Source organism: Tursiops truncatus, chromosome 16 (assembly GCF_011762595.2).
Source record: "Tursiops truncatus isolate mTurTru1 chromosome 16, mTurTru1.mat.Y, whole genome shotgun sequence".
Taxonomy (NCBI): domain Eukaryota; kingdom Metazoa; phylum Chordata; class Mammalia; order Artiodactyla; family Delphinidae; genus Tursiops; species Tursiops truncatus.
Genome location: NC_047049.1, coordinates 16,796,619 through 16,820,134, shown reverse-complemented (window position 1 = coordinate 16,820,134; position 23,516 = coordinate 16,796,619). Strand labels below are relative to the sequence as shown.

Below are 23,516 nucleotides of genomic sequence, written 5' to 3'. Positions count from 1 at the left end.
GTAAGCTCATAAAGAAACCAGATAGTAGAATATTCAACTAGTGCTCTAACTTCTTAGTGGTACATCTTGATTCTGCTCCATGCGGCCACGTCCAGAACTGGTCAACACCCCATGTCCTCAGGGGCCAAGCCATCAGAGAAGATGAAACCTGCCATGTCTGTCTTGACATGGTACAGCCTCAACTTCTGGAGACCACATCTTAATAGAGTCAGTCAGTGTAGCTGGTGGCTTCAGAGGCACTAGAGGAGGAGGGCCGAGTGACGGTTCTAGCAGGGGTGTGGTTTCTCAAGGCTACCACCCCCATCCCAGAGACTGGCCACAAGCCACGTTCATTCTTATTTTGAAAAGTACTAGACACTTACTCCAATATATTGCCTTGTAATAATCCCCACATCATGCCTGGAGCATGAAACTGGCGAGGCCTTCATTTACTTTTCCTGGAGCGTCTCCAGTTTTTTCCACCTTACTGCTTGATGTGTGGATGGACGATTACCGAGGTCATTCTAAGGCAACTAGAATTCTCCGGTCAGGGTGCCCTTCCCTTGCCTCAAACCCAGCCCAAACTGGCCTAAGGAAAATGAGTGTATTGACCCATAATTGAAAAGTATACAGGTAGCGTGGCTGGATCCGGGGGCCCATATACCAGGACATCACTTCCTTCCAGCCCTTGACTCTGCTCTCCTCCAGGTTGACTTCATTGCACGGAAGCAGGTTTGAGTCCAGAGAGACTTTATCTTCCCCACAATTCTGAATCGGTGGCTGGGTAAGGGGGTGTGATGTGCTGAGTGCATTTGGACCGTGTACACCTACCCCTCCGTGCAGGTCGGGATAGGGTCCACTCTACCCAGACTGTATGGCTTGAGAGTTAGGGTGGTACCTGCTGTGTAATTCAGGGCACTGTTACCAGAAAAAGCATGAATAGATGCTGAGCAGAAAACTTGGCAGACATCTGCCTTCATAGCCTTTAGGATGTGTCGAAGAGTCTTAGGTTTGGTAGGGAAAGGCTCAACTAGAGTTTTGTCATGGAACAAAAGGATTTGGTATTTGTATATACATTTGGATCTGTTTATAAGACATCTTATAGCCCCCAGATTTGAATTGGCTTGTAAGACCTCATATTACGTAAAAAGATTAGAAATGAATAATTAAGGAAATTAGAATAAAGAGCAAAGCAGGGTAGACCCCTAGGATAAGATGGGGGTAAGGTTAATCTCACACATTTCAAAGCTGGTAGATCCTACAGTATTGGTAGGAGTGACCTGCAGATTTGGCTCTGAGGTTCCCAGGAATGGAAGAGTATCTAGATCCTATACAGAGGCGTGCGTGTGTGTGTGTGCACGCGCGTGCCCACGAGCATAACAAGCCTGTGTGCAAGCCCCTGTGGGAGTACAGGCCCTAAGGAAAGGCCATGGGAAGATAATAAAGAGAATGTGGTCTGCGGTAACCTTAGATACACTTCTTTTACAAACTCCTGGGGTGCTTGCCCTCGGGAACCTTGCCTCTTTGCTCTCAGCATTGTGTTAGGAAACAAAATAAGCAGACAAGGATTGAAACCCCCATATTGCTGGGTTCCCTTCAGGAACAATTGGAGGGCTAAACCATGGCCCCTTTGGTGGGAGGCAGTTAAGGTGAGTCACGGCTGCGACAAGGCAGAATAGGAGGACCTTGGTTGTCAAGCTGGGCTAATCTTGAAAATGGACTCATGATTGCCCAGTGACTCACATTCCTGTTTACAAACGAGCCCCGTGGAGAAATGCAGAGTGGGAGGCTCTGCTTCCTGGGTGGAGACCAGAGACCTCCAGGGATGGGCAACCAGTGCTTCCTCTGGGGCTTCGGCTGTCCTTCCTGGGAGCAGAGCTTGGGGCTCCCGGCAGTGGTGACTTTAAAAGTCCAGCCACGGGGACAGTTGCAACCAGCAAGGGCCCTAGAGTAGCACCAGTTTGCAGGAGATGTGGCTTCTTCTCAATTTGGGTGTTCACATGGCTTTCGGCTGGTTTTAATCCACCTGGATAAGCCCCCACCTCCCCCATCGGAGGACCAGGTTATATGGGAACCATGTAAGTTATTCTAGAAACGTGGCTGCTGTTCTGTAGATTTGTCCGTATTTCCATTGCTTCCCTAACTCCTAGAGTCTTTGGTACCCACTATGCTCATCCTGCTATTCAGTGAATAGCAGAACATAAGATATCGGATATTGTGCTCAATCTCATGTTCTTAATCCTGAATTCTATTCTGTGGGATTAAAAAGGGTGAAAAATTTGTTCATGGGCTTTTCCTTCACAAAAAACTTTTTAAAAACTAGAGTGGAGAAGTTTTTAAACTTCTTACAAGGCAGATAAACTTCATTGTAAAGGAAGACATAATCCTTTGCAATGAACACAAAAGGCATAGATCTTTTCTTTCTTTTTTTTTTTTAAAGGCGATTAGAATGATATTTCCTTGTTGTGAAATAGCCCTTCTTGGACCCCACGTCGCTCTTAACACCCCTCAATTCTCTACCCCATTTACAGAGCAATAGTCAACATCTGGACAGGCAAATGCATCCACATAGCACCACCATGAGTTGACTGAGACCTGGTCCAGGTCCCCCCCCTCCCTCGCCATTTACTAGCTGTGTGACCTTGGGCATGCTCCTTAACGTCTCTGAGTCAGTTTCCTTGTCTGTAAAATGGGCACGACAGTAGTACCTACCTCACAGGGTGGTTGTGAGGAATAGCGGAATGATATGAACATTCCTGTCCAGAACCCCAGAGAAGCAGCGCTCATCGTAGGGCTCCAGCTGGGTTGAAGTGCAGTAGAGCACGTACTTCCTGAGCCCTCAGGGTGTGAGCTGCCAGATCTTTCAAGGGGTCCAGATATGTCAGTGTAGTTGCTGCTCTCAAAAAGACTGCAGCCTGGCAGAGGGAAAGGTATTAAGACAGCTCCCCAGACAGCTCTAGCATTGTGTGGAACCCTATACAATTGCAGTTTTGTAGGGTAGAAATAGCAGCAATATCACATGGTTTAAACTAATGGAAGATTCAGTAAGGTAAGTTGAGAGAGAGAAAATGCTAGCCAGCGGGCTTCTGAGAGGAAGGAGTGGCGTGTCCCTAGGGGGAACGATGGGCAAGGGTGGGCTCAGCGGGAAGGGATGCATCAGAAAGGCTGCTAAGAGGAGGTTGTGTTGAAGATGTCTCTGGCCAGCAGGGAGGTGGAAGAGTTCTGGGTTCGTGCGGGGAACCGTGATCCTCCCCGCTTGGAGTTTGTAGAGAAGCGGGGGTAGGACAGGAAGTCAGGCTGGGGGCCGTGAATGCCTTGCTGACTGCGCCCCGCCTCCCTCCCGAGCCTCACTCTGTTCCCCTTTCTTCCTGGCAGCAGTGCCCCCTCCCTTGCTGCACTCAGGGACATGACTGTCAGCACTTCTACCCCCCCTCAGACTTCACTGTCAGCACTCAAGTCTTCAGGGACATGAAAAGGAGCCATTCCTTACAAAAGGTTGGGGAGCCCTGGTGTTTGGAGGTAGGTCTCGGAGCAGAATGACGGTATGAGATGAGCGGACTCTGAACTGAAACCACCCATCCAAAGTTTACCTCCCGCTAGGGCAGTGCCCACCGCCGTGGTCCCCAGTTCCCGTCACATCGCTGTCACTTCGGGTGCCATGATGTCTGGGTGTGCTGACCACGGATAGGTTTATCATAGCCATAAAAATGCCAGCTTACCAGGACAGGGTATAGAGGGAGGTGGTCCCGCGAACCCGAGGCGCCGGGCTCCCAGTTACAGCCACGTGGGCCGGTGTCCCGCGGAGCTTCCGCGGAGCTTCCGTGAGAACGATGAGCAACACGTTATCCCATTAAACTTGACCCCCAGGAGACAATTTCCTGGGACTCTTCAGAGCTTCCAGTGGAAGAGAAGTTATCACCTGAACTTTGTCTTTGTTATTTGTTCTTTAGAACTTAGAGATTTTCTTTTAGAATTCAAGGTGCTGGGCAACGCCCGCCCTTCTGCAGTGGTATCTTCCTGAGGCAGCCCGTGAATGGCTTTGCTGGCAGTTGTCACTCTCCAAGGACAGGAAGCGCGTTGTTAATTTCCTTTAAATAATTCAATACGATGTCAATACCCCACACTGCTCGGTGCTTGAGAGTGCCAGTTCTCTTCAAATTTGTAGTCCCAAAGAATAAAGAACATCTAGAACGTACTTTCATCTTCAGAAAAGCACAAGTCAATGCAGATAAATTGTAAGGTAACTCTTTAGACTTAAAGAGTGAATGCTTGAGTACTAATGCTAGCTTTTAAGTTTTTTTAGAAAGAAAAGTGAATATTTAAGAGGCAATTAGTAAAGCCTCTGTCTTTGAAAAATACTTATTGTATCCCTACTGTGCGCTGGCTGCTGGGCTGCGTGTTAGGGCTGCAGGGACAGAACACAGCAGAGGCCTAGAATCGCAGGTAACGTGTACGTGCGTCTTGCCTTTGGAGAGGGAAAAGGCGGGTGAAATCATCTTTAAAAGCTTGTTCTGATCTAAAAAGTGGTAAATAGCCCTATGAGAGAACTAGAGACACAAAGAGAAACAGGTAGAAGAAAATATAAACACCCACGTTCTTTTTTACCTAGTTATAATCTCTTAATGTTTGGATGCAGTTCTTTCTTGTCATTCATGTGTCTAAAATTAAAAATGTTTCGTAAAATTGGAATGGTACCTTACAGAGTTTTGTATTTTTCTTTTCACTGGGTTGCTCTTATACACCATAATGCGTTTTAATTCTGGTTAGTAACTTCACGCGTGGGTGTCTTGTGGAAATCTTCCTGTCTAATTGTTCCCCTCTGGCCAGATGTGACTGAAACTGAGGATGTAGTCTAGGGTCTTTTGACACCACATGCTCCTTCCCCTCTTCTGATGAGGACTGTGCCCGGATTACACGTGTCCCGTGCATGTGTACGGCCGTGTCTTTAACTGGCCTGGGTTGGACAGAGCTGTTGCACTTCTTTGCAGCAGCCCTGACCCGAAGGAGGCTTTTTCTCAGCAGCCACTCCTTGGTCTGGCTTTTAATAAGAGTCTCTGTTCATTCTGACTGTGGACGATAAGGCCATACCGATCATAGTTATTCCTCCACCAGGGCCTGGCAAATGGTAACTCATTAATCTTTGGTCAGAGTTATGAGGTAGATAAAAGAGAACCAGGCACCCATTCTGAGTTGAGGAAAATGAAACAGAAAGTCGGGGTTTCTTCCTTATAACTCAAGATCCACAGGCGCTGATTAGATCCCCGGCGCCAGTGACTACCAGTGACTACGCTTGTTTCTCAAGCTTTGCCCTCAGGACAGGGAAGCATCTCTTGGGGAAGTGCTAATACACCCAGCTTCCAGAATTGGGTCTAAATCCCTAAGTTGTGAATAGACCAGACACAGAGACACCACCACTCGGGCTGTGTGACCTCAGGCAAGTTACCCAAGTGCTCTGTGCTTCAGTCTCCCCAAGATGACATGTGAGCTGTTGTGAGCATCAGTGGAGTTGAGGATATAAAGCGGGGGCTTGGCTTGGCCAGAGGTGCTGGCGTGCTTGGTCTGGTGCAGACACCCAGCAGGATTCTGGAGGCATCGCACACTGGTAGTGTGTCCGTGTGATGGGCTGGCCTCTGCTGGGGGGAGGGGGGGCGGTATCTCAGTCGTGCTGCATGCTTTCCACGCACAGCTTGGGTGTGTTCGAGATGGTTCTGGGCAGCATAGTGGAACCTTGCATGACCGGAGTCAGAACTAGGTTTGAGTCCAGCGTTCTCCCACCTCTGCCGGCAAGATGCTTCATCCCTCTGTGAGGCGTCCCTGTGTCTGTTAAAAGGGAATGGTAGGGGAATCCCTGCCCAGCCTGCTTCACTGGGCACCTATCAGGATCCCTTGAAATACTGATCAAAGAGACTTTTAATACAGTGCTTCCTACGGCCCAGGCACTTCCGCAAGCGATTTGTGTATATTAACTCGTCAAAACCTGACAACACCCCTAAGAGGAAGGTGCTGTGATTATTGCCATTTTGCAAATGAGCCACAGAGAGGTTAGGTAACTTGCTTAAGGTCACAAAGGGGTGGAGCTCTAAAACTGCTGTTATTGAAAGACCCTGGCAAAATAGCCCGTGGTTTGGAGCCTTCTCCACCAATCATCTTCCACCTGCTAAAGGAGATTGGGTTAGGTCCTGTTCAACGCCCAGCCATCCCAGGAGCTGGGAGGAAACTTCTGGTTCAGGACATCCAGAGTCCAGTTTTTGCTTTTCAGGTACCATATCTAGAATACTTTCTACCCCATCCATACTTAACCTTCATTGTCCCTGCTCTCTCTTCCCTGTGATTCGGCTTGATTCTAACCCTTTAGAATCAAGGCTGTCTCCTCTAGGGAATTAAGGTTGGTAGACCAGTTGATTGATTAACTATGACTAAGAAAGTCAACGTCCACCTGGGCAGGCATGAGTCACTTCTTTCTAGTTAGCTATTCATGGCCATTTTAAAGCTCACCACACAAAGTCATTACACTGAGGCTATTACCATGTTTAATAGTGACAATAATAGGGCGTGACCCATGGCATAAATGCATTCAGATAAGAAAGAAAGAGTTTTTTTTCCTGTAATTGCTTAGTCAATACCATTTTTACGGAAATGCTTGCAAACAAACTTTTAAAAGGTTCTTTGTTCAGATCCTTCTCTTATTCCTTCGTCTTGAAGGGCTTCTCTGAACTCTTCCTGGTCAGTGGCTGGGGGTTAGGAAGACGATACCCTCTGTCCCTTCTGATAGTTTGGTTGACCTACCTTTTTGCTAGTTTTGAGCCTAATTTTGTTTCTTCTTTTGGGGTATGTGAGTGAGTGTGTGTGTGTGTGTGTGTGTGTGTGTGTTGTGTGTGTGAATTCAGGAGGGGGCACATTATTGCTGGTACTTGCTTATTAACTTCTCAAGTTAAGCATTTAAGGGAAAAAAAAAAGGTTTCAGCTAACTTTGCAAAGCCAGTCACAGAGACAGGGAGTTAACCATTTTGGTGAGAGGAAATGAAACTTTTCTTAGGTTTATTAGACCACATCCTATAAATCTGTGGCTTATTATGTGTCTGATTTCTAAAAAGCATGGCATCATGGCCAAAGTTTTATTTTTGCTTATTAGTCATTGAAACAAATATAGATATTGCTTCACTTCCTTAGTTAGTTCTATGTTTTTCAATATGTTATGTATGGAAAATCTGGATTTACACAACAAAGTACATTAGAAAGGGGAAGTATTTGCTTTATAAATCTCTGCATTATAACTTTGGATTACCAAGCATTCAGTTAAGCTAAAATGTTTAATTCACCCTCCCTCTCCTGATTACATAGAGAAGCAGGATGAGAAAACAGTAAAAATATTTCTCAAAGGCAGAGTTAACATTTTGACATACTTCCTTCCAGTCTTTTAAAGGATGTGTTTTAAAAAAATCATAGGTGGGCTCCTATCATATATGCAATTACTTTCTGTCTGTCTCACATCTCTTGTAATAGAAGCCCTTTCCTGCGTATCCTGTGAAGACTCTTGGTAAACTTCTAGTGGTGTCCATTCCAGAATTGGGTACCTCTCGATATGCTCAGTCATTGCCCCAGTGCAAACACACTGTTTCTGAAGTTCCACTATTACAGTCTGGTTGCATCTCATGTGGGAGAGAGTGTGAGTTGAAAATAAGAAAGACAGAATAGAATGACTTTGGACATTCCATAATGTCCCCAGGATAGCGCGCACAGCCCTGGGTCATTCTGAGCGAGTGATCCGGCAAATTCACCCCCTCCCTAAATTCCTTCTCAGGGTGGGATGGCTGATGGGACCACTCATATTATTTTGCAGAGCTTCTCCTTTTTCTGTGTGCAAAGCTTCTTTGTTGAATTCTTCTGGGTTAAATGGGCACGTGAATTTCCTCTGCCGAATTACGGCCCCAGTAGTATAGGTGGGCACTGCAGTGCCTAACTTGGAATTTCTGGCACCTCAAAGAAGCCACACTCCCAGGTGAAATGGTGGTGTTTCCCCCGCTGCTTATCAGAGCCCCCTACAGGATGGACACAGCTTGGCCACAACTTGCACAGGGCTTCCCACCAGGGACACAGGCCCAGAGAGGGAGAGGATCATTCTGGGCCCTATTTCCCAAGCTGACCATTCCTTGGACTAAAGGCTGTGAACACTGTTCTTTTCACTTCTTACACTTTTCTCCGCCCCGGGAGGTTGGTATACAGAGTAGGAAGCCCAGGCAGGGTGCGTGGACGTCCTCTAAGGACCCCATCCCTTGGATGGTGGGAGTGGTTTCCGGCCCTGCATCCAGGCTCTGGGGTCACCTGACATCCGCTCGGACACCACAGACTCGATCACGGCTCTTATCTCTGTGGCTGCCTCTCTTTTCCCCCTTCTTTGTGAGTCACATGTTTTCTTTGCATCTCATATGACAAAGGTCATTAATAGAGAAGACTCTGGGCCTTCCGTGCAGGACATCTTGTCATCCACACAGTTCGTTGTTTTGGATCCTCCCCTTTTGGAATTCTGTGAGGTGACAGATCAGTTTTTTTTTTTTTTTTGCGGAACGCGGGCCTCTCACTGTGTGGCCTCTCCCGTTGCGGAGCACAGGCTCTGGACACGCAGGCTCAGTGGCCATGGCTCACGGGCCCAGTCGCTCTGCAGCATGTGGGATCTTCCCGGACCGGGACACGAACCCGTGTCCCCTGCACCAGCAGGCGGACGCTCAACCACTGCGCCACCAGGGAAGCCCTCACAGATCAGTTTTTAATGGGCTACGCTGTGTCAGGGGAGAGTTTAAATTAACCTTCAGGCTTTTTATACCTTAGGGGCCCCTCAAATCATAATACATGGTCTGTAGTTGAAGAGAGGTCATAGATGCTTTTTACTCACGGTTTTGACATTATCTATCAAGTCTGTCTGTCTGTCTCTCCATGTTGTGATACCTTTGTTTCTCAGAGTACCTTCCTATGATCAGTCCTTTTAATGATGTCAGTGAGGTAGATGTTTGGAATTTGGGAACAGAGATGAACCACATTTCAGCCCAGACTCTGGAACTTTAATTTACTTATTTTTATTAAAGGCACTTGTCAGGTAAGCGAAGTGGAGGATCTTAGTTTTTATCCTTCTCTGTCAGGCCAGTCCTCTGTACCTTATTCAGAGGTATTGCACTAGTTGCTGCTCCTTTAGCAAGAGATGATTCTAGGAGCTACCTCATCTTTCATCCTTTATTCCACACTTTTCCAGCTTTTCCCATCACATCTCTGAAAGTTCATGTCACGCCTGTTTGCATGAAAGAAATGTAGTAGTTACCAAAACATGTTTTTGGTGTGGTTTGGGGAGCTAAGTGGGAGAAGTGGACTCATCTTCCCTGATGAGGCCAGGTTCACGTTTTCCTTGGACTGTCCTTTCCCAGTCCGTGGTGGCCTCCTCTGCTTGAGCTGAAGGTGAGGAAGGAGGTGGCCTTTGTACAGCCAGGGAGTTCTAAACCCTTTGTGAGCGACCTCCCGGTGTGTGTGCGCGCGCTCCTCCGTGGGCATTCTGTCTCCCAGGCCTCACCGCCCAGAGCCTGCTCACAGCTGGCTGTGTTTTTCTCTGAGAAGGTCTAAATAACAGGCCTGTTTGTGCTCAGAGTGAAAGTTTCTGTTTTGGAAAAGCCAGTTCCTTCTGACAAGGGAGGGCGGGGACAAGGAAGGAACTAAAGACGCCAGAGAAAGAAGAAGTGAGAGTGGAGGGAGGTGGGGAGGCAGGGGGTGGCCGAGGGACACGCTGCCCCGCTCGCCTTATTTCCCAGCCCCACCTGTCACTTGGTCTGCCCAGCTTCGCCGGAGCCCCTGTGTCGCAGCCCCAGGCCCCGGCAGGGGCCTCTTGCTGCTTTGAAAAGCAGAGCTGGCAGGAGATGGTGTTGGGCTGGCCATGATGTACGGGGCCGGGGTCAGAGAGAGCATGGAAGAGCTCAATCACTGCGTGCTCAGCCTGGCTCCTGCCCTCTGGGTTTCTGGCATGCCTGGTGTTTCTCCAGCAGCCAGTGTGGCAGGGGAGAGATCCTCTCCTCCTGGGGAAAGGAGAAGCCCCTCCACCAGAGAGTAGAAGAAACGTGGAATCATCCAGACGGAGATCCAGTTCACGGCTCTGCCCCTTGGACAAGTTTCTCTCCTCCTGCCTCCTTTATAAGAACCCAGGAGGAAGATGGGTGGAGGCGAGAGGCAGGGCAAGCTTGCTGATGGGGCTGTTACTGGCTTCAGAAATCCGGGCAGTTCCTGAAGGGACGGTGGGGCATTTCTGTGCCTGGCGGGGCAGGAACAGCAGTGTCTGGGCACGGGCTCGCTGCTGTCAGGACGCAGGGATATGTGCGCTTCTAAAGGGACTCGGACATTTGTTTGTCCTTGGCCCTGTCCTGCTGGGGACAGCAGAGTGGACTCGAATCAGGCTCCCGGGGGCCTTTCCTCCCTGCAGTCTTGGTTTGGTGGGGTCACCTGCAGCTGTGCATTTTTTGAAGTTGCACTTACTGAATATACTTCTGTGCCCCAGATTTTAGGTCTGAGGAGCAGGTTTCTTTGGAGATGTGGGATTTTGAAAGTTTATATTTGAAAATATACAACAGTATTGGCTTTTTCTTTTGGTCCGCAGTTCTGTGAGTTTTCGCATCCGTTCGTATTATCACCACCACAATCAGAACAGCTTCATCACCTCGCACACACTCCCGTGCTACCCTTTTATGGTTACAAGAGATGTAGGTTTTATTTTTTTATTTTTATCATTTTTACCCTTCGAAAGATAGCATTGGCCTGATTCATCTCTTTCATTCAGAGGCTCATTTTTCATTGTTGATTATAAGTCTCTGCTCTGCTCTCCACGCCTTCTCCAGCAAAAGAGATGTAACCAGAGTGCCTGGCTAGTCAGCCTGTTAGTTACTGACAAGTGTTGTTTGGCTTTTGTCTGTTTTTTGTACTGGCTGTCCTTGCCCCACACACCTAGGATGCTTTGGGCCACTTGGTGGATTTAGGAGAACTCGGGCTAATTCTGACAGTGGCCAAAGACAAATCTAATTAGCGAGGGAACTGTTCTTGCTAACCATGTAGGCAGCATTGTGAAGGGAAACGACTTCTGGAGTATTCTGCTTTGAATTATCTATATTATTCCTTCCCAGATGTCAGGACAGATGATCAAGGTTTGGGCATAACGTGTAAGATGAAGATGCTGCATCACCTGCAGATCTGTTGGCCCAACGTGGTTCTCCCCAGCTGTCCTCACTTGTCCCATTACTTAAGTGAAGCCAGCAATTGAGGTGCTTCCATGATTATCTGTGCATCCCTACCCAGGTTCTGGCACAAGCTGGTCCGATCACGGGAAGGCCAGAGCTGTGTCTCACCTGCTGCGGTCAGGGCTTTTGCTTTCTTAGGGAAAAGTGAACTGCAGGGACGTTTGTGTGCTGTGATCCTGTGTGTGTGTGTGCTTGTCCTCCTCTTGGGAAACGAGGAGAGGTGACCTCAGATGTCCCCAGCTCAGAACGTCACACTTGACTGAACAGTTGATGGTGCCTCTGCTGTGGATTTTGCTGGAGAAGGTGGCAACAATCGCACACATGTAGAATCTGGTGTAATCTGATTCCTGCCTTTGTAATTACTTGGAGATTTGCCATTGCAGCCAGTTGAGAAGTGGGAGCGGTGACCCAGAGCAGAAAACAGAAATTATAGGGGTGGAAAGGGGAGGTAACATCTAGAAACACAGTCGTAGCTCTCCTTCTGGCTTTCTGGAATCGAAACTCGCTTTAGAATCAGGAAGAAGAATTAGAACTGCCTTCTACGAAAGTCACCCCCACTTCCCTGTCTGTGTCCCCTCTCCCTGCCTTTCTCTCTTGCCAGGCTGAAGGAATCTCTCGGAATGTGATAGGGCTCAGAGCATCCATGGTTTAGCTGAGAGGAGGGAGTTCTGCTGATAAGAAACTACTGTAGTCTGGCAACAGGTTTCTGTAGAAGAATGTCCTCCAGGTGGAGGAAAAATGGTTCTCATTTTAAAGAGATCACACACGAAACCAGGTAACGTGAGCATAGGTGCCTAGGCAAAACGAGAGGAGCAGAACAGCTCAGAAACAAGCTGCTTCTCTGCATCGTGATTGACGTGCTAGGGGTGCTGTGGAAAGCCAGGGCTGGCATGATTTTCACAAGTGGAGCAAGTGTAAACCACGGGGCCCGGCTGCCCTAACTCTGGAAGACGCCTCGAGAAGAGCATGTGGGGTGACGTGTGTCCCCTTCCAGAAGTGCTTGCCATTTGTCTGATCGACGCCGGAAACATGATATAATTTCTACAAACACATGAGAAGGTTTTTTTTTTCTCCTGTGTTCTTATTTGGGTGACAGATTGCATGTTAGGGCACTAAAAGATGAAAGCACTAAATATCTGCTTTAGAAAAGCACAGTGAAAGAGTCTCTCATCCTCCTAGCTGAAAACTGATGGGCTTAGAATTCCATTAACAAAAATTACTGTCTGCAGTTCAACTTACTGCCACCCTTTGGGCATGGTTAACAAGTGGGGGAGAAAGCGGAGGCTGGAGGGTAGAGGATTATGCAGGATTCTTTTTCACGTGGAGTAGAATAGGGCCGTTTTGTCGACACAGAGGTCCAAGGTAGGCCAAAGAAATACCTTCCTCCTTCTACCATGTTGAGCTCCTCCTTCTGGGTCTTTGTAGTGGATTTCCTCTCCATAAAAAGGATCTATTTGTTTTTCCCTCTTTCAGATGTAATGATAAAGTCGTAATTCTTGCAGGCCTCTTTGGCATGAGCTATCTTGCCTCAGAAGAATAGAGAATGCGTTTTGGCACTCGGTTTTGGTTCTTGCAGAGTCTGTTTAATGGAATGATTAAGAGCATGAATTCAAACCCTGGCTTGGCTACTGGCTGGCTGAGTGACCATGTGCATTGTGTATGAAACCTTTCTAGACCTCAGTTTCTCCATCTATAAAGCAGGGAAATTATCATACCTCCCTTCATTTATTGGGAGTTACCAATGAGTTAAGGTGTGGAGTACATGTATATCTGTCAACATTAGCTCTTACTTATTAATTCTCAGTGGGTTTTCTTAAACTCATCTCTTTGGTTTAAGAGGAAAGAAGGATGAACCCTTTCTTCGGTGGGGGTGTGGCTTAATATTAACCACCATTTATGAAAAATTTGCTGTCATTCAGGCACTGAGTTCACTTTTTCATAAATACTCTTGTTTCACTCTTCACAGCTCCTCCATAGGAGGAAAAACGATTTTTGCAATTTTATATATAAATAAGCTAATAGTAACATTTATTGAGTGCTTCTTTGTGAACCAGCTCCAGTTTACGTGGTTTTCATATGTTAACTCATTTCGTCCTCCCAATAGGTAAGAACCATCTTCTCCATTTTTAACAAGAAGGAAACTGTGGCACAAAATTAAAAAAAAAAACTGTCCTTGGTTCCGCTGAGAGTAAGTGGTAGGGCTTGCATTTGCAGGCTGGATCTTCATACGTTTGCAAAGTCAGGGTACTGACCTCACCATCGTCCTGCCAGCCTCTGTTCCTTAAATGTGAATGGTACCCGCTCGCCGCGCTCATGTATGGGAAACGTCGAGCAGATGCCCAGATGCTCTCCAGATCCGCTGGTTTATGATAGTTGGGAACAAAAATCTTTACTACCGGAAGTTGTGGCTTCTGAGCCTCTCGGCAGTTGGCAGCATAGATTTTTTATTTGTTTTGTTTTGTGTGTGTGGTTCTGTTTTTTAAATAATTAGAAACAGTTAGACTCTCGTTACCACCCACAGTAAAAATTGCTTGGATCCCGCAAATTAAAGGAAAAAAAAAAACGAGTCCATTTGGTAGACTGATTAAAAAGGGGTTTTCGAAAGGAAAGTTCATTTTAGAGGGTGAGCTTCAGATGTGTAAACGCCGGGGATTTCTTGCTTCTCACCTCCCCCTTTGTTTGAATTCAGAATCGAATGACATTAGCGGTGGTTGCCAGTGATGGGGGGGCGGATTACGTACAAGATGACTCTGGGAGGAAACCTACGTTTTTTATACTTATTAATGGTATGTCTTTTGTGCAGGTGGGGTGAGGACTGAGTGTGAAGCATATATTTACGCGGCGTGTGGTCCTTTCTGTTGCGTTCCACAACCCAGGATGGTGGGCTGGAGGAGGACGAGGAAGCCTTAGTACAGCCTTAAGTTTCCATGGTATAGATTGTATCGTTGAGGCAGGAACAAACCAGGCCTCCTTCCATGTTAGGAGGACTCAGCCAGTGTCGCTGGGACTCTTGGTTTCTTAGGACTGTGCCCGAATGATTCACGCTGTGCCCCCATTTCTGTACGAATGATGCTGGCGCTCTGGCTCATATGTTGTTCCCCTCACTCTCACCCTCTCCTAAGAATGAGGATGGGCCAGGGTCTGAGTTGGTGCCTTTGACCAAGTCAGATGTGCTATCCATTTGGAAATCCTTCACCCCTCACATCCCCACTGAGACCTTCCTTGTCGTTCTAAGAGTGTAACTGGTCACATGGGTGAAGAGATGATTTCCTAATCCTCGTGGGAGCTTTAAGGGTTTGCCTTTGTAAGAGAAGGAACATCCCGCCGGAGGGCTGTGTGTCCCATTGTAACCCACATTGCTTTTGACTTCTCTTCTATGATCATTCCCAGGCAGCCTCCTCTTGCCATCCTGACTTGTTTAAATTAATGGGTTATTGGCAAGCAATTTTTTTGATGCTATTCTTCTCATAGCCAGAGGCCAAGATCCCTTGTGGAGCAGTGCCTGAACTTAATGGATGTCATCTGGACACCAGGGAGGGGCGTAGAGAAGCACGGGGGAAAAGTCTTAGAAGTAAAATGCCGCTGCCCCTTGATGCTACAGTCTCCCAGGCTCTTCTTTATCCCTTTCAGGGCAATGCATTCAGAGTAATTGTGGCGACGCCACAGTGTTGGGTACCGTGTACTCTACAATTTTAGGACAAAAGATACAGCGTCCTAATGGACCTGTAGGTGGCGTAAAAAATACCTGGTAAGCTACCTGTTCAACTTGATCTTGAATTTCTCAGCATTATTGAGCTCTACTCCTGGTTGTTTATAAAGCCAGAAGATCCGTCCATATCTTTTGTAACATTGGGTGACACTCCAGGAAGGATTATTTTACTCTACTGGCTGTCTGGGGGCTTGGTTCCCAGGCCAAGTTATAAGGCAGACAAGACAGCATCGTCTTATTAGCCTGACTTACAAGCTTAGCTTCGGATTAAAGGGAGTCTGGAAGTTGTAGAGTGAAGCGGGGATGCAGGTGAGTCTTTCAGACATCAGACTTGTGACTGACCGCTGTCACAAAGGCGATTAACTTGACTTTGTGGGACAGCCATGGTGTCTTCCTGTAATGCTTCTGGACACAAGTTACGAGGAAGTTTGCAGAATAGGTCTTGTTGACTTCCAGGGTGATTGGACAGAAACACCAGCAGCACTTGGGACAGCTTGAGCTCATTAATTACAGTGTTACCGGGTGCTGTTCAGTGCTGGGGGTGAGGGTGTGAGCAAGACAGATTGAGTCCTTGCCTTCAGGGAGTCGCCCTTCTAGCTGGAAGTTATGACTTGAGTCCCTAGGACGTTCTGCTCCCTTTTGGTCTCCCGCAGAGTCCCTGCCCACCCTGAGGTCTGCTCCTTTCTGAGGCATCATCAGAGGAAGTTGCCTCCTGAGCTCCTGGGGAACTTAGAACGCCTTCCATGACGGGATCCCTCCATCTTCGTGCGAATGGTCTTGGTGGTGAGGCCGCCATGGAAGGGCGTGTTGAAGAGGGTGTGTTTTGTGGACAAGTCCGCTTTCAAAGTTTGGGAGCTTCTGACCACAGCCTAGATGCCACCGTCTGGTGGCATCCCCTTCTCTGCTTCTTTATCTCTCGCTTCTGCCTGGTCAGCAGCATTCTTTTGGTCCCACTCTCCCTCCTCTTCCCCAAATCCATCTTCCCCATCTTGAGGAATTTCTCACCATATTTACATTCTTCCTTGTCCAACATTAAGTCTTTGTTTCAGTCCCAAAGATCCAGGCAGAGCAGTCTCTGGCAATTCCAGCCTCTCACAGTTTAGAAGAAGGGGAGAGAAAAATAACTGTGAAAGCACCGTAAGTTGGAGTTGTTTAGAATGGGGGGGCAGCCCTCAGTGCTCCGGTAAGCAATGTTTGTAATTAGGATCCTGATACATTAAGAAAATAAGTGGTCTCTGGGATTTTAAAAAAGAAACAAAGTTTCCTAGGGAGATTGACTGGGATTGTCCTGCAGGTAGGTTTAACTTGAATGTTGCCTAACAGGTCGTAGGCTGCCGGTAAGGTCACTGTGCATATGGGCCTGGGCCTCTGGTGCAAGGCAAATCAAATAACTCAGGTCAGGGAAGCGGACCTGCGTGACCTCCAAGTATTAATGCAAACAAATTTGTTCACTCTGGTTGGGGTGGGTGGATGGGTAGAGGCAGTTATAAAATCTTAGAACTGTGAGAGCGGAGTGGTAACTCAGACCTACCCATGCCATCCAGTCCTCTCTGTAACCCTGGGGAAACCAAGGCCTGGAGAGCGGAGATGACCGTAAGGCCATGCAGCCGTGGAGCCAGATAGCGGTAGAGTCGAGACCAGACTCCAGACCTCTCGGCTTTTCTCTTTCCATCCTGCCACCTCTGATTTAAGGTGGAGTTTGATTTTTGTTCGTGTTAAGTGCCATTCATTTTCAGCTCTTTCTGGATTACTGTGTGAAGTTCAGTGTGTTTAGCATGAATTCGCTCATCGCTTCTCGGCCTTTTGGCTAAGATCAAGTGTAGTATAAATTCGCTTATTTTCCACGTGCGAGGCTGTGTTTACCTGGGGTGCCCTGGGTGCTGATGTGGTGACGTGTGATGATGACGAGGCTCGTGAGGGTGATGAGGATGGGCTGATACGATCTGCTAGGGGTTAACTAAGAAGTGAGCAGGAATTCACACACACACCATCTTGGACACTTGGCCAGCAACGAGTGTGCTTTAGCAATACGTAGAAAATCAGATCTTACCGTTCATACATGCATTTTGAATGAACTAGTCTCTGGCAGGGAATTGTATCCTCTTATATAACCCCACCCCCTTCTTTCCCAGAGGACTGGTCTTTGGGAATCCTGTTACAGGGTTGCTTTCTGGGCTCGTGTTTACAGCTCAAACATAGAAATGTGTGAAAATGATCCTTTGAAAGCTAGCTTGACACCAACACTCTGTGATAAATCTTGGAAAGTATCTAGGTTGGGGATCACCGATACTTGAAGTCAAAGCAACCCTGACGGAGTTGACCACAAAAAGAATGGATTCAGGAGTTCATGGGTGATTTTTTAAATGTTTGCTAAGAGCTCTGTTCTGTCCCTTGCAGTCCCACGTCCTGTAACTGAGAATCAAGCTGGTGCTCTGGGTCAAGTTCAGCAGGTTTGTTTTGACTTGCAGCCGGTGATGGGAGTGAAGCTCTCATTATGTAACGTTAAACTGGGCCGGAATGTCAGCTGGGCTAGGCCTGCCAAAGCTTGAAGGGTTGATTGGGAATGGGCTATGTTTAGTATGACTAATCCAACTTGGCTGGGGAAAGGGGTGGGTGGGTGTCTCTCTGAGGAGCGAGGGAGGTATGACTTGTGCTATTTTGAATGTTAGCACTTTGTGTAAACTCTGCAAACCCCGCCCCCGCCAACCCCCTGAAAAAGGAAGAAAAAAGTTGAGCCTACGACCAACTAGTAAAATCAGGGGCTGTTGACTGATACCCAATATTGCTGTAGAAATGTGTGGTCAGGACACCAAGGTGAATATATCACTTGCAGTCGGGGGAAATAACAATTTTGGGTTATGTGAAATGATGTTTCTTAAACACCTAGCCTGTATTGGTCAAGTGTTGCGAGCAGTGGTACTCAGTAATTTAAGCAGTTGTACAAAGTAAATGCTAGGTTCCTTAATAAAAATAGCAGTCAACCCTAATAAAAAATTGAAAGCAAAGAAAGAGGTGGGCTAGTGTCCTAATAAAGATTCTGAAGTATAAGTTAACGTCTGTCCGCTGACCATCTTGGTCTTTATTTGGGAGCCTTTTTCTCCCTTTGCTCTCATGGTCCCCACCCACAACCCCTAGTTTCCTCTTGGTCCTTCTTAGGGGTCAAAAGAATCCCATTTTTATGTAGATGTCTTTCGTGGAAGGTAGAAATAATCTGGAACCCTGTTTGCACAGTGATCTGGAAACGCAGCGTGGTCCCTGCCTCCACCAGGAAAAGGTTGCATTTTGGTGGGGTTGGCAGAGCCCAGCTTCTGCAGTGCCCGAGGTCAATGGCCGGGGGTGAGTGTGGGTGGTGTTGCTTTTGTTCCTTCTCTGATGAATGGAAGTAAAGTGTTCACTGAACCTGGAAACACCTCCCTTTGTGTCCAGTGCTCTCCTAACACAGGCCGTTAAACTTGGGGCAGTCGCTCTTGGTGGGGGATTGAATGGGGCCATTGTGGCGGGGAGGGGCTCACACTGAAGCCATTGAGGGCATAGAGATGCCATTGTTTTCTGAGTCATAAGAAAAGGAGGAAGACTCTGGGGACCTCCAGGCATCAGTGTAGCGACTGCACTGACTGCTTTTCTAGGTCTGCATTATCCTCGAGGAACTCCTGACCTGAGTGGTGGGCAAGGTCAGCCCAGATAGGAAGCTCCTTGGAGCCCCCTGCAGTATAGACCTGGTGCCCGCTGTGTGCATCTGAGTCGTGGGCCTTTCCTTCCTCTGCACCTGCAGGATGCTTGCCCGCCTTGGGCCCACCCGTCATTTCTGCAGGGTGGTTGCTGTTCTCTTCCAGGCACTGGAGTTAAAAACATTTGTTAAAAATCACTCACTCCACCTTAGGGATAACACCCAATTCCCTGCCAGCGACTTTTTTGTGTAACTTCCCTTTTGCCATCTGGTCTTTCAGAGGCACTTCTGATCTTAATTATAGCATTCAGCCTGTGTTTATTTAAAAATCAGAAGGCAGATAGGCTGTGGAGGGTTTATCTGTACTAATTGTGCCAACGTACTTGCCAACTGTCCCCTTGGTTAGCAAAGGGAGTTGCTACAGTCCCTACTGACACAGTGTCTGCCCGCGCGTGCACACACACTCGCAGGCCATCTAAACTGATGTGTTGATCACAGGCAGCTTTCGAATTGCTTCCGTCTAGAACTTCTGCCTTGTAGTATTGACTGGAAGGGGATGTTAGCCATAGGACTGGGGAGCGTTAGAAGACTTGGGTTCAAATTCGACTCTGCCACTTGCTGTGTTATCCTGGGGAAGTTATCTTATTCCGTGGGAGCCTCAGTTTTGCCATCTAAAAATATAGGGACAGTGGTATCAACATCCAGGAATGGTGTGGGATTTAAATGAGGTGTTTATGAAAGGGCAAAGAACAACTTTTAGGCGTCATTGCACAGGGGCCATTCAGTGTTCCATCATATGAAGTAAGACCTCATGCCGCTTTAGTAACCTAGAGGTTATGATACAATGGCATCCGTCGTCTGTTTTTGGAAACATAACATGCATACAGTTCATTTTGCTGGGTTTTTTTTTTTTACCTCTTTGATAATTTTTATATTCTAATTAAACAGTGGTTTGCATCAGAGTATATAATATTTTACAGTTCTTTGAAAACATGACTCTGGCTTGAAGACTGTAACAAATTTCACACAGATTAGCTTTGCTGTGCTTACACTTTGAAAATACACTTGTTGAAGCCACTAAACAGACAAGTTTAGAAAATGTTAAAAAAAACCACTAGTTTTATACTCATTTTAAAGCAAACATAAGTAATTGTGGGCTTCTTTCCCTGCATTTAAGAAACTCTTCTGTTAGAGGAATCAGTTCTTATAGCTCTCTATGATGTCTGAGTAGAGTATGCATTTTTTAGAACAATACTATCTTTGTAGATACTAATGAACTTTAATTCTTTACACTAAGTTGTGATACCTTTTCATCAGACCATCACAATCTGAACAGTTGTTTAAAAAAATCCATTTTAGGAGCTGTATTTAAAGAATTTCTGATCCCATTATGTGCTTTGAAATATTTTGAGATTGTCTATTGGAGTTTTTCTTTCAATTTTTTTCTAAAATGTACTCCAGCAGCAATGTTTTTATATATAAATACCTGCAACAAACATTTCTTGAGCATCTACCCGGGGCTAATTTGTTCTGTGTATTTATACTTAGGACATGGTGATCACCATGTGATATACCCACTTTTTTGGTAAAGGAAACTCTTCTTACAAGCTTGACTGCCCCCAAATTACAGTGAAGAATGAAGTAAATTCTACTTGCTGTTCTTGACCTCTACACCTGTATGTTTTATCTAATTTATAGTTGGAAAAGTAGCTAAAAATGTTGAGTTCATGCTAGTAGTTTAAGGAGTTGTAGTTTATATAGCTCCAGGATTAAGTACAGAAGCACCAGAAAGCCCATGTTATGTATTGGGTCAAAGAGAAGAAATTAAATTAGTATTAACTGGTATTCATGATCCCTCCCTGAGCTCCAGTGATGTTTCTGTCCCAAGCATAGACTAATTTGGCCAACTATATATGGATCAAACAAAATAGTCAACAGCTCTGTGTTTAGGATGGTGTGAAAAACCCGGCATCTGAATGTTACTCCATATTCCCCAAGTCTGTGATGTTCTCTGACCTCCAGTGCAAACAGCTATTCATCTGTAGGTGATTTGACAGCATAATTTAGCATTTGGGATTCTTTAAAAACAACCAAGAAAGGGATGATTAAAAACTTGTGCTTCTTCTCTAAGCATACGAAGCAAGCTTTTCAATTACATATTTCAGGAACAGAATAATTGGAGTTGAACATTGGGCTGGATAGTCAGAGAACTGGTTTCTGTTTGGCTTTGACTAGATTATTCCATGAAGGTATTCCAGGAGTGCATCTGGTAGCGCTTTGACATTCGTAAATTATTACCGCCCTCTCTCGATTGTAAGTTCCCTGAGGGCAAGGACCATTTCCCTCAGGTCACTGATTTATCCCTAGTGCCTAGAACAGTGCCAGGCATGAAAGAATCAGCGAGTGCATCTTTAAGTGTAGAATGTAGGGACGATTCCTACCTTGGCTGCAGTAATTTCTCCTTCTCCTCCTTTTCATTTGCTAAAGTTACTAACCAGCTAATCTCAAATGCGTTCTTCCAAGTCCTCTGAGCTTGTTTGTTTTTCTGTTTATAAAATGGGGCTGTTGTCATCTAAGACTTTATTTGATTATGAGAAATACACCCTCCCAAACTTCCTTGAAGAGGTGCGAGACAAAAACAAGATGGTTTTGAAGAAACACCCCAGTCCAGACTATATACTAAGATGCTTGGTTGCATCCAGAACCAGTTTCACAGTCTGCTTTAGGCGGGTGGTTGCAACATGGAAAGCAACATGCTTTCCATCTGTGCCTAATTTGAAGGAGCACACTTGAGCTCCAACTCCACACTGTGGCGGGCACACTGGCATCGGCGCTCCCCAGACAGCCAGTGGGCATTGCTATGGGGGAGGCATGACATAATTTAATTTTACTTTATTATTTGCTGGATGTGCCCATTGTATGTTAGCCTCTGGGTGTGTTTGTAAGGAGCTTAGCAAAGAGGTAGAGGCTGTGTTGTCCATAAAGCTGTCTTGTCAGTGTAAGGGCCAGGCATGTTCTCTCTCTCTCTCTCTCACACACACACCCCTCTCTTCTTTGGCATCCAGCACCAGTACTGGCCAGGGGTGAAATCATCACCAGTCAGCAAGTGGCTCAGAAGGCTCAGAAAGACCCGTCTTCCTAAAATCCCCTCCCCTCAGCCCTGTAATTTCCTGGGGCAGCAGCGTGTGTGAACCTAATTTCTCAAAGAACACATGTGTGGTGAAGGGGATGGCAAGTCCCCGTGCTTACTTAGTAGAGTTGAAATCTACTTACCGGGTTTGGGTGACTTTTCCTGGCAATGTTCCTAAATTTGCTGTGAAAAGCAAAGGTTCAGACTCCACAAAAACATCATTTATTTGTTAATGAAAACCAAGGAATTTCAGAACAGAATCATTCTGTCCTGGGCTGTCATCTTCTCTCTAATGTTTTGATGGCAGGTTGTCTCTACCCAGAGGTGAGCAATCATGTATTTTAAGCATATGAGGTAGTAAAAGGAGGTGAGTTTAGCCAGTGCCCATATACTCAGATCCTTGTCCTTTTAGAGAGGGTGGGCGGGGGCGCTTTTCCTTTATTATGCTTTTCTGGTGAGTTTCTATGTGTCACTGCTGTTTATAAAATGACTTCCCTTCTAATTCATTTATTTTTTAAAATTTATTATTACCCGCATCTTTAAAATTTTTTTTATTGAAGCGTAGTTGATTTACAATGTTGTGTTAATTTCTTCTGTACAGTGAAGTGACTCATTTATATATCTATATCTATATATGAATATATATATTCTTTTTCATATTCTTTTCCATTATGGTTTGTCACGGGATATTGAATATAGTTCCCTGTGCTATACAGTAGGATCTTGTTGTTTATCCATCCCATATATAATAGTTTGCCTTTGCTAATCACAAACTCCCAATTCATTGTTAATTGCAACTCTTGGTTCTAGCAGAGACGCAGTTCTCTGTAAAGCAGATTCCCTTTATTCTCCCCAAATTCCCTTATTTTTGTCATATTGCTGCAGTGGTATCTAATTAGGGGCCTCATGGGTGACAGGAGTCTTCTAGTTCTGTAACCAGAGAGTCACCCCAGCACTGGCCATCTGGGTCTGCCTTGTCAAGCCAGTGAAACCCTGACACCTTGTGGGGTCCTTCCATCCCTCCCTGCAGACCAGTGGAGGAGATGCATAGCACTGAGTTCTGATCCAGCAAATGAATGCAAAGATCCCCATAAGTGTGTAATTTTGAAGTATTTTAATTTGACCAGATCAGCGGCTTCTAACTTCTCAACACAGCTTGATATGCTTCTGTAATTTTTTCCCCCAGCACTTGATCAGTGGCTATGAGGACATGAATCAGAGGGAATAGGGCATCCTCCCTTCCACCGAGAGCTGACCGGGCTGGGTGCAGTGGCCAGGTTGAGAAGTTCTCGAAGACCTTGAGAAAGGAAGGGTGCCCCCTTGAGAAGTTGTGGCCTTCCATTCCTGTACATCTTTGTACTCATTTCTCCTAGTCCCAGAGAGCTTTGCGGTCTCCCTTTTGCACCAGCATTCAAAGAAATTAAAATTAATTTCCTTTGTTTCCCCATTGTCCAGATTAGAGAAACTGGAGATAAATGATGCCATTATGGGCATCTTTGAACTCAAGGATGTCTTTTTAAGAGGGAAGGGAAACTAAATAATTGAGTCAGGAGTTTCAAGGTATTAGATCTTAAAAAATCATCCTTTTAAGAATCAAACGCAAAAGTCAGTCACTTAGCCTCGAATTTCCCACAGTGATTCTGTTTCTCAAAACCTAGGATGGCCATCAGGGTAGGTTTAGCTTGGTCGAATATGGTCTCAGTCGTTCTTAAAATCTTAATCATGACCCCTCTAATCCTGTGAGTTTTCAGAAGGAAATCTTGATGAGCA

General features: G+C 46.2%; 1 protein-coding gene across 34 annotated transcripts in view; it reads left to right on the top strand.

Moving 5' to 3' along the window:
- Positions 1 to 23,516, top strand: part of TCF7L2 (transcription factor 7 like 2) — a 196,685-nt gene that overhangs the window by 120,438 nt on the left and 52,731 nt on the right. For 12 of the 34 annotated variants that reach the window (XM_033841481.2, XM_033841484.2, XM_033841485.2 and 9 more), the window contains one exon: positions 3,355 to 3,498. The exons of 19 other annotated variants lie outside the window; for them this stretch is intronic. In XM_033841481.2, the coding sequence (XP_033697372.1) occupies positions 3,355 to 3,498 (144 nt within the window). The remainder of the gene's footprint in view (positions 1 to 3,354; positions 3,499 to 23,516) is intronic. 3 more of the 34 variants (XM_033841480.2, XM_073793966.1, XM_033841506.2) reach the window with 1 other exon arrangement.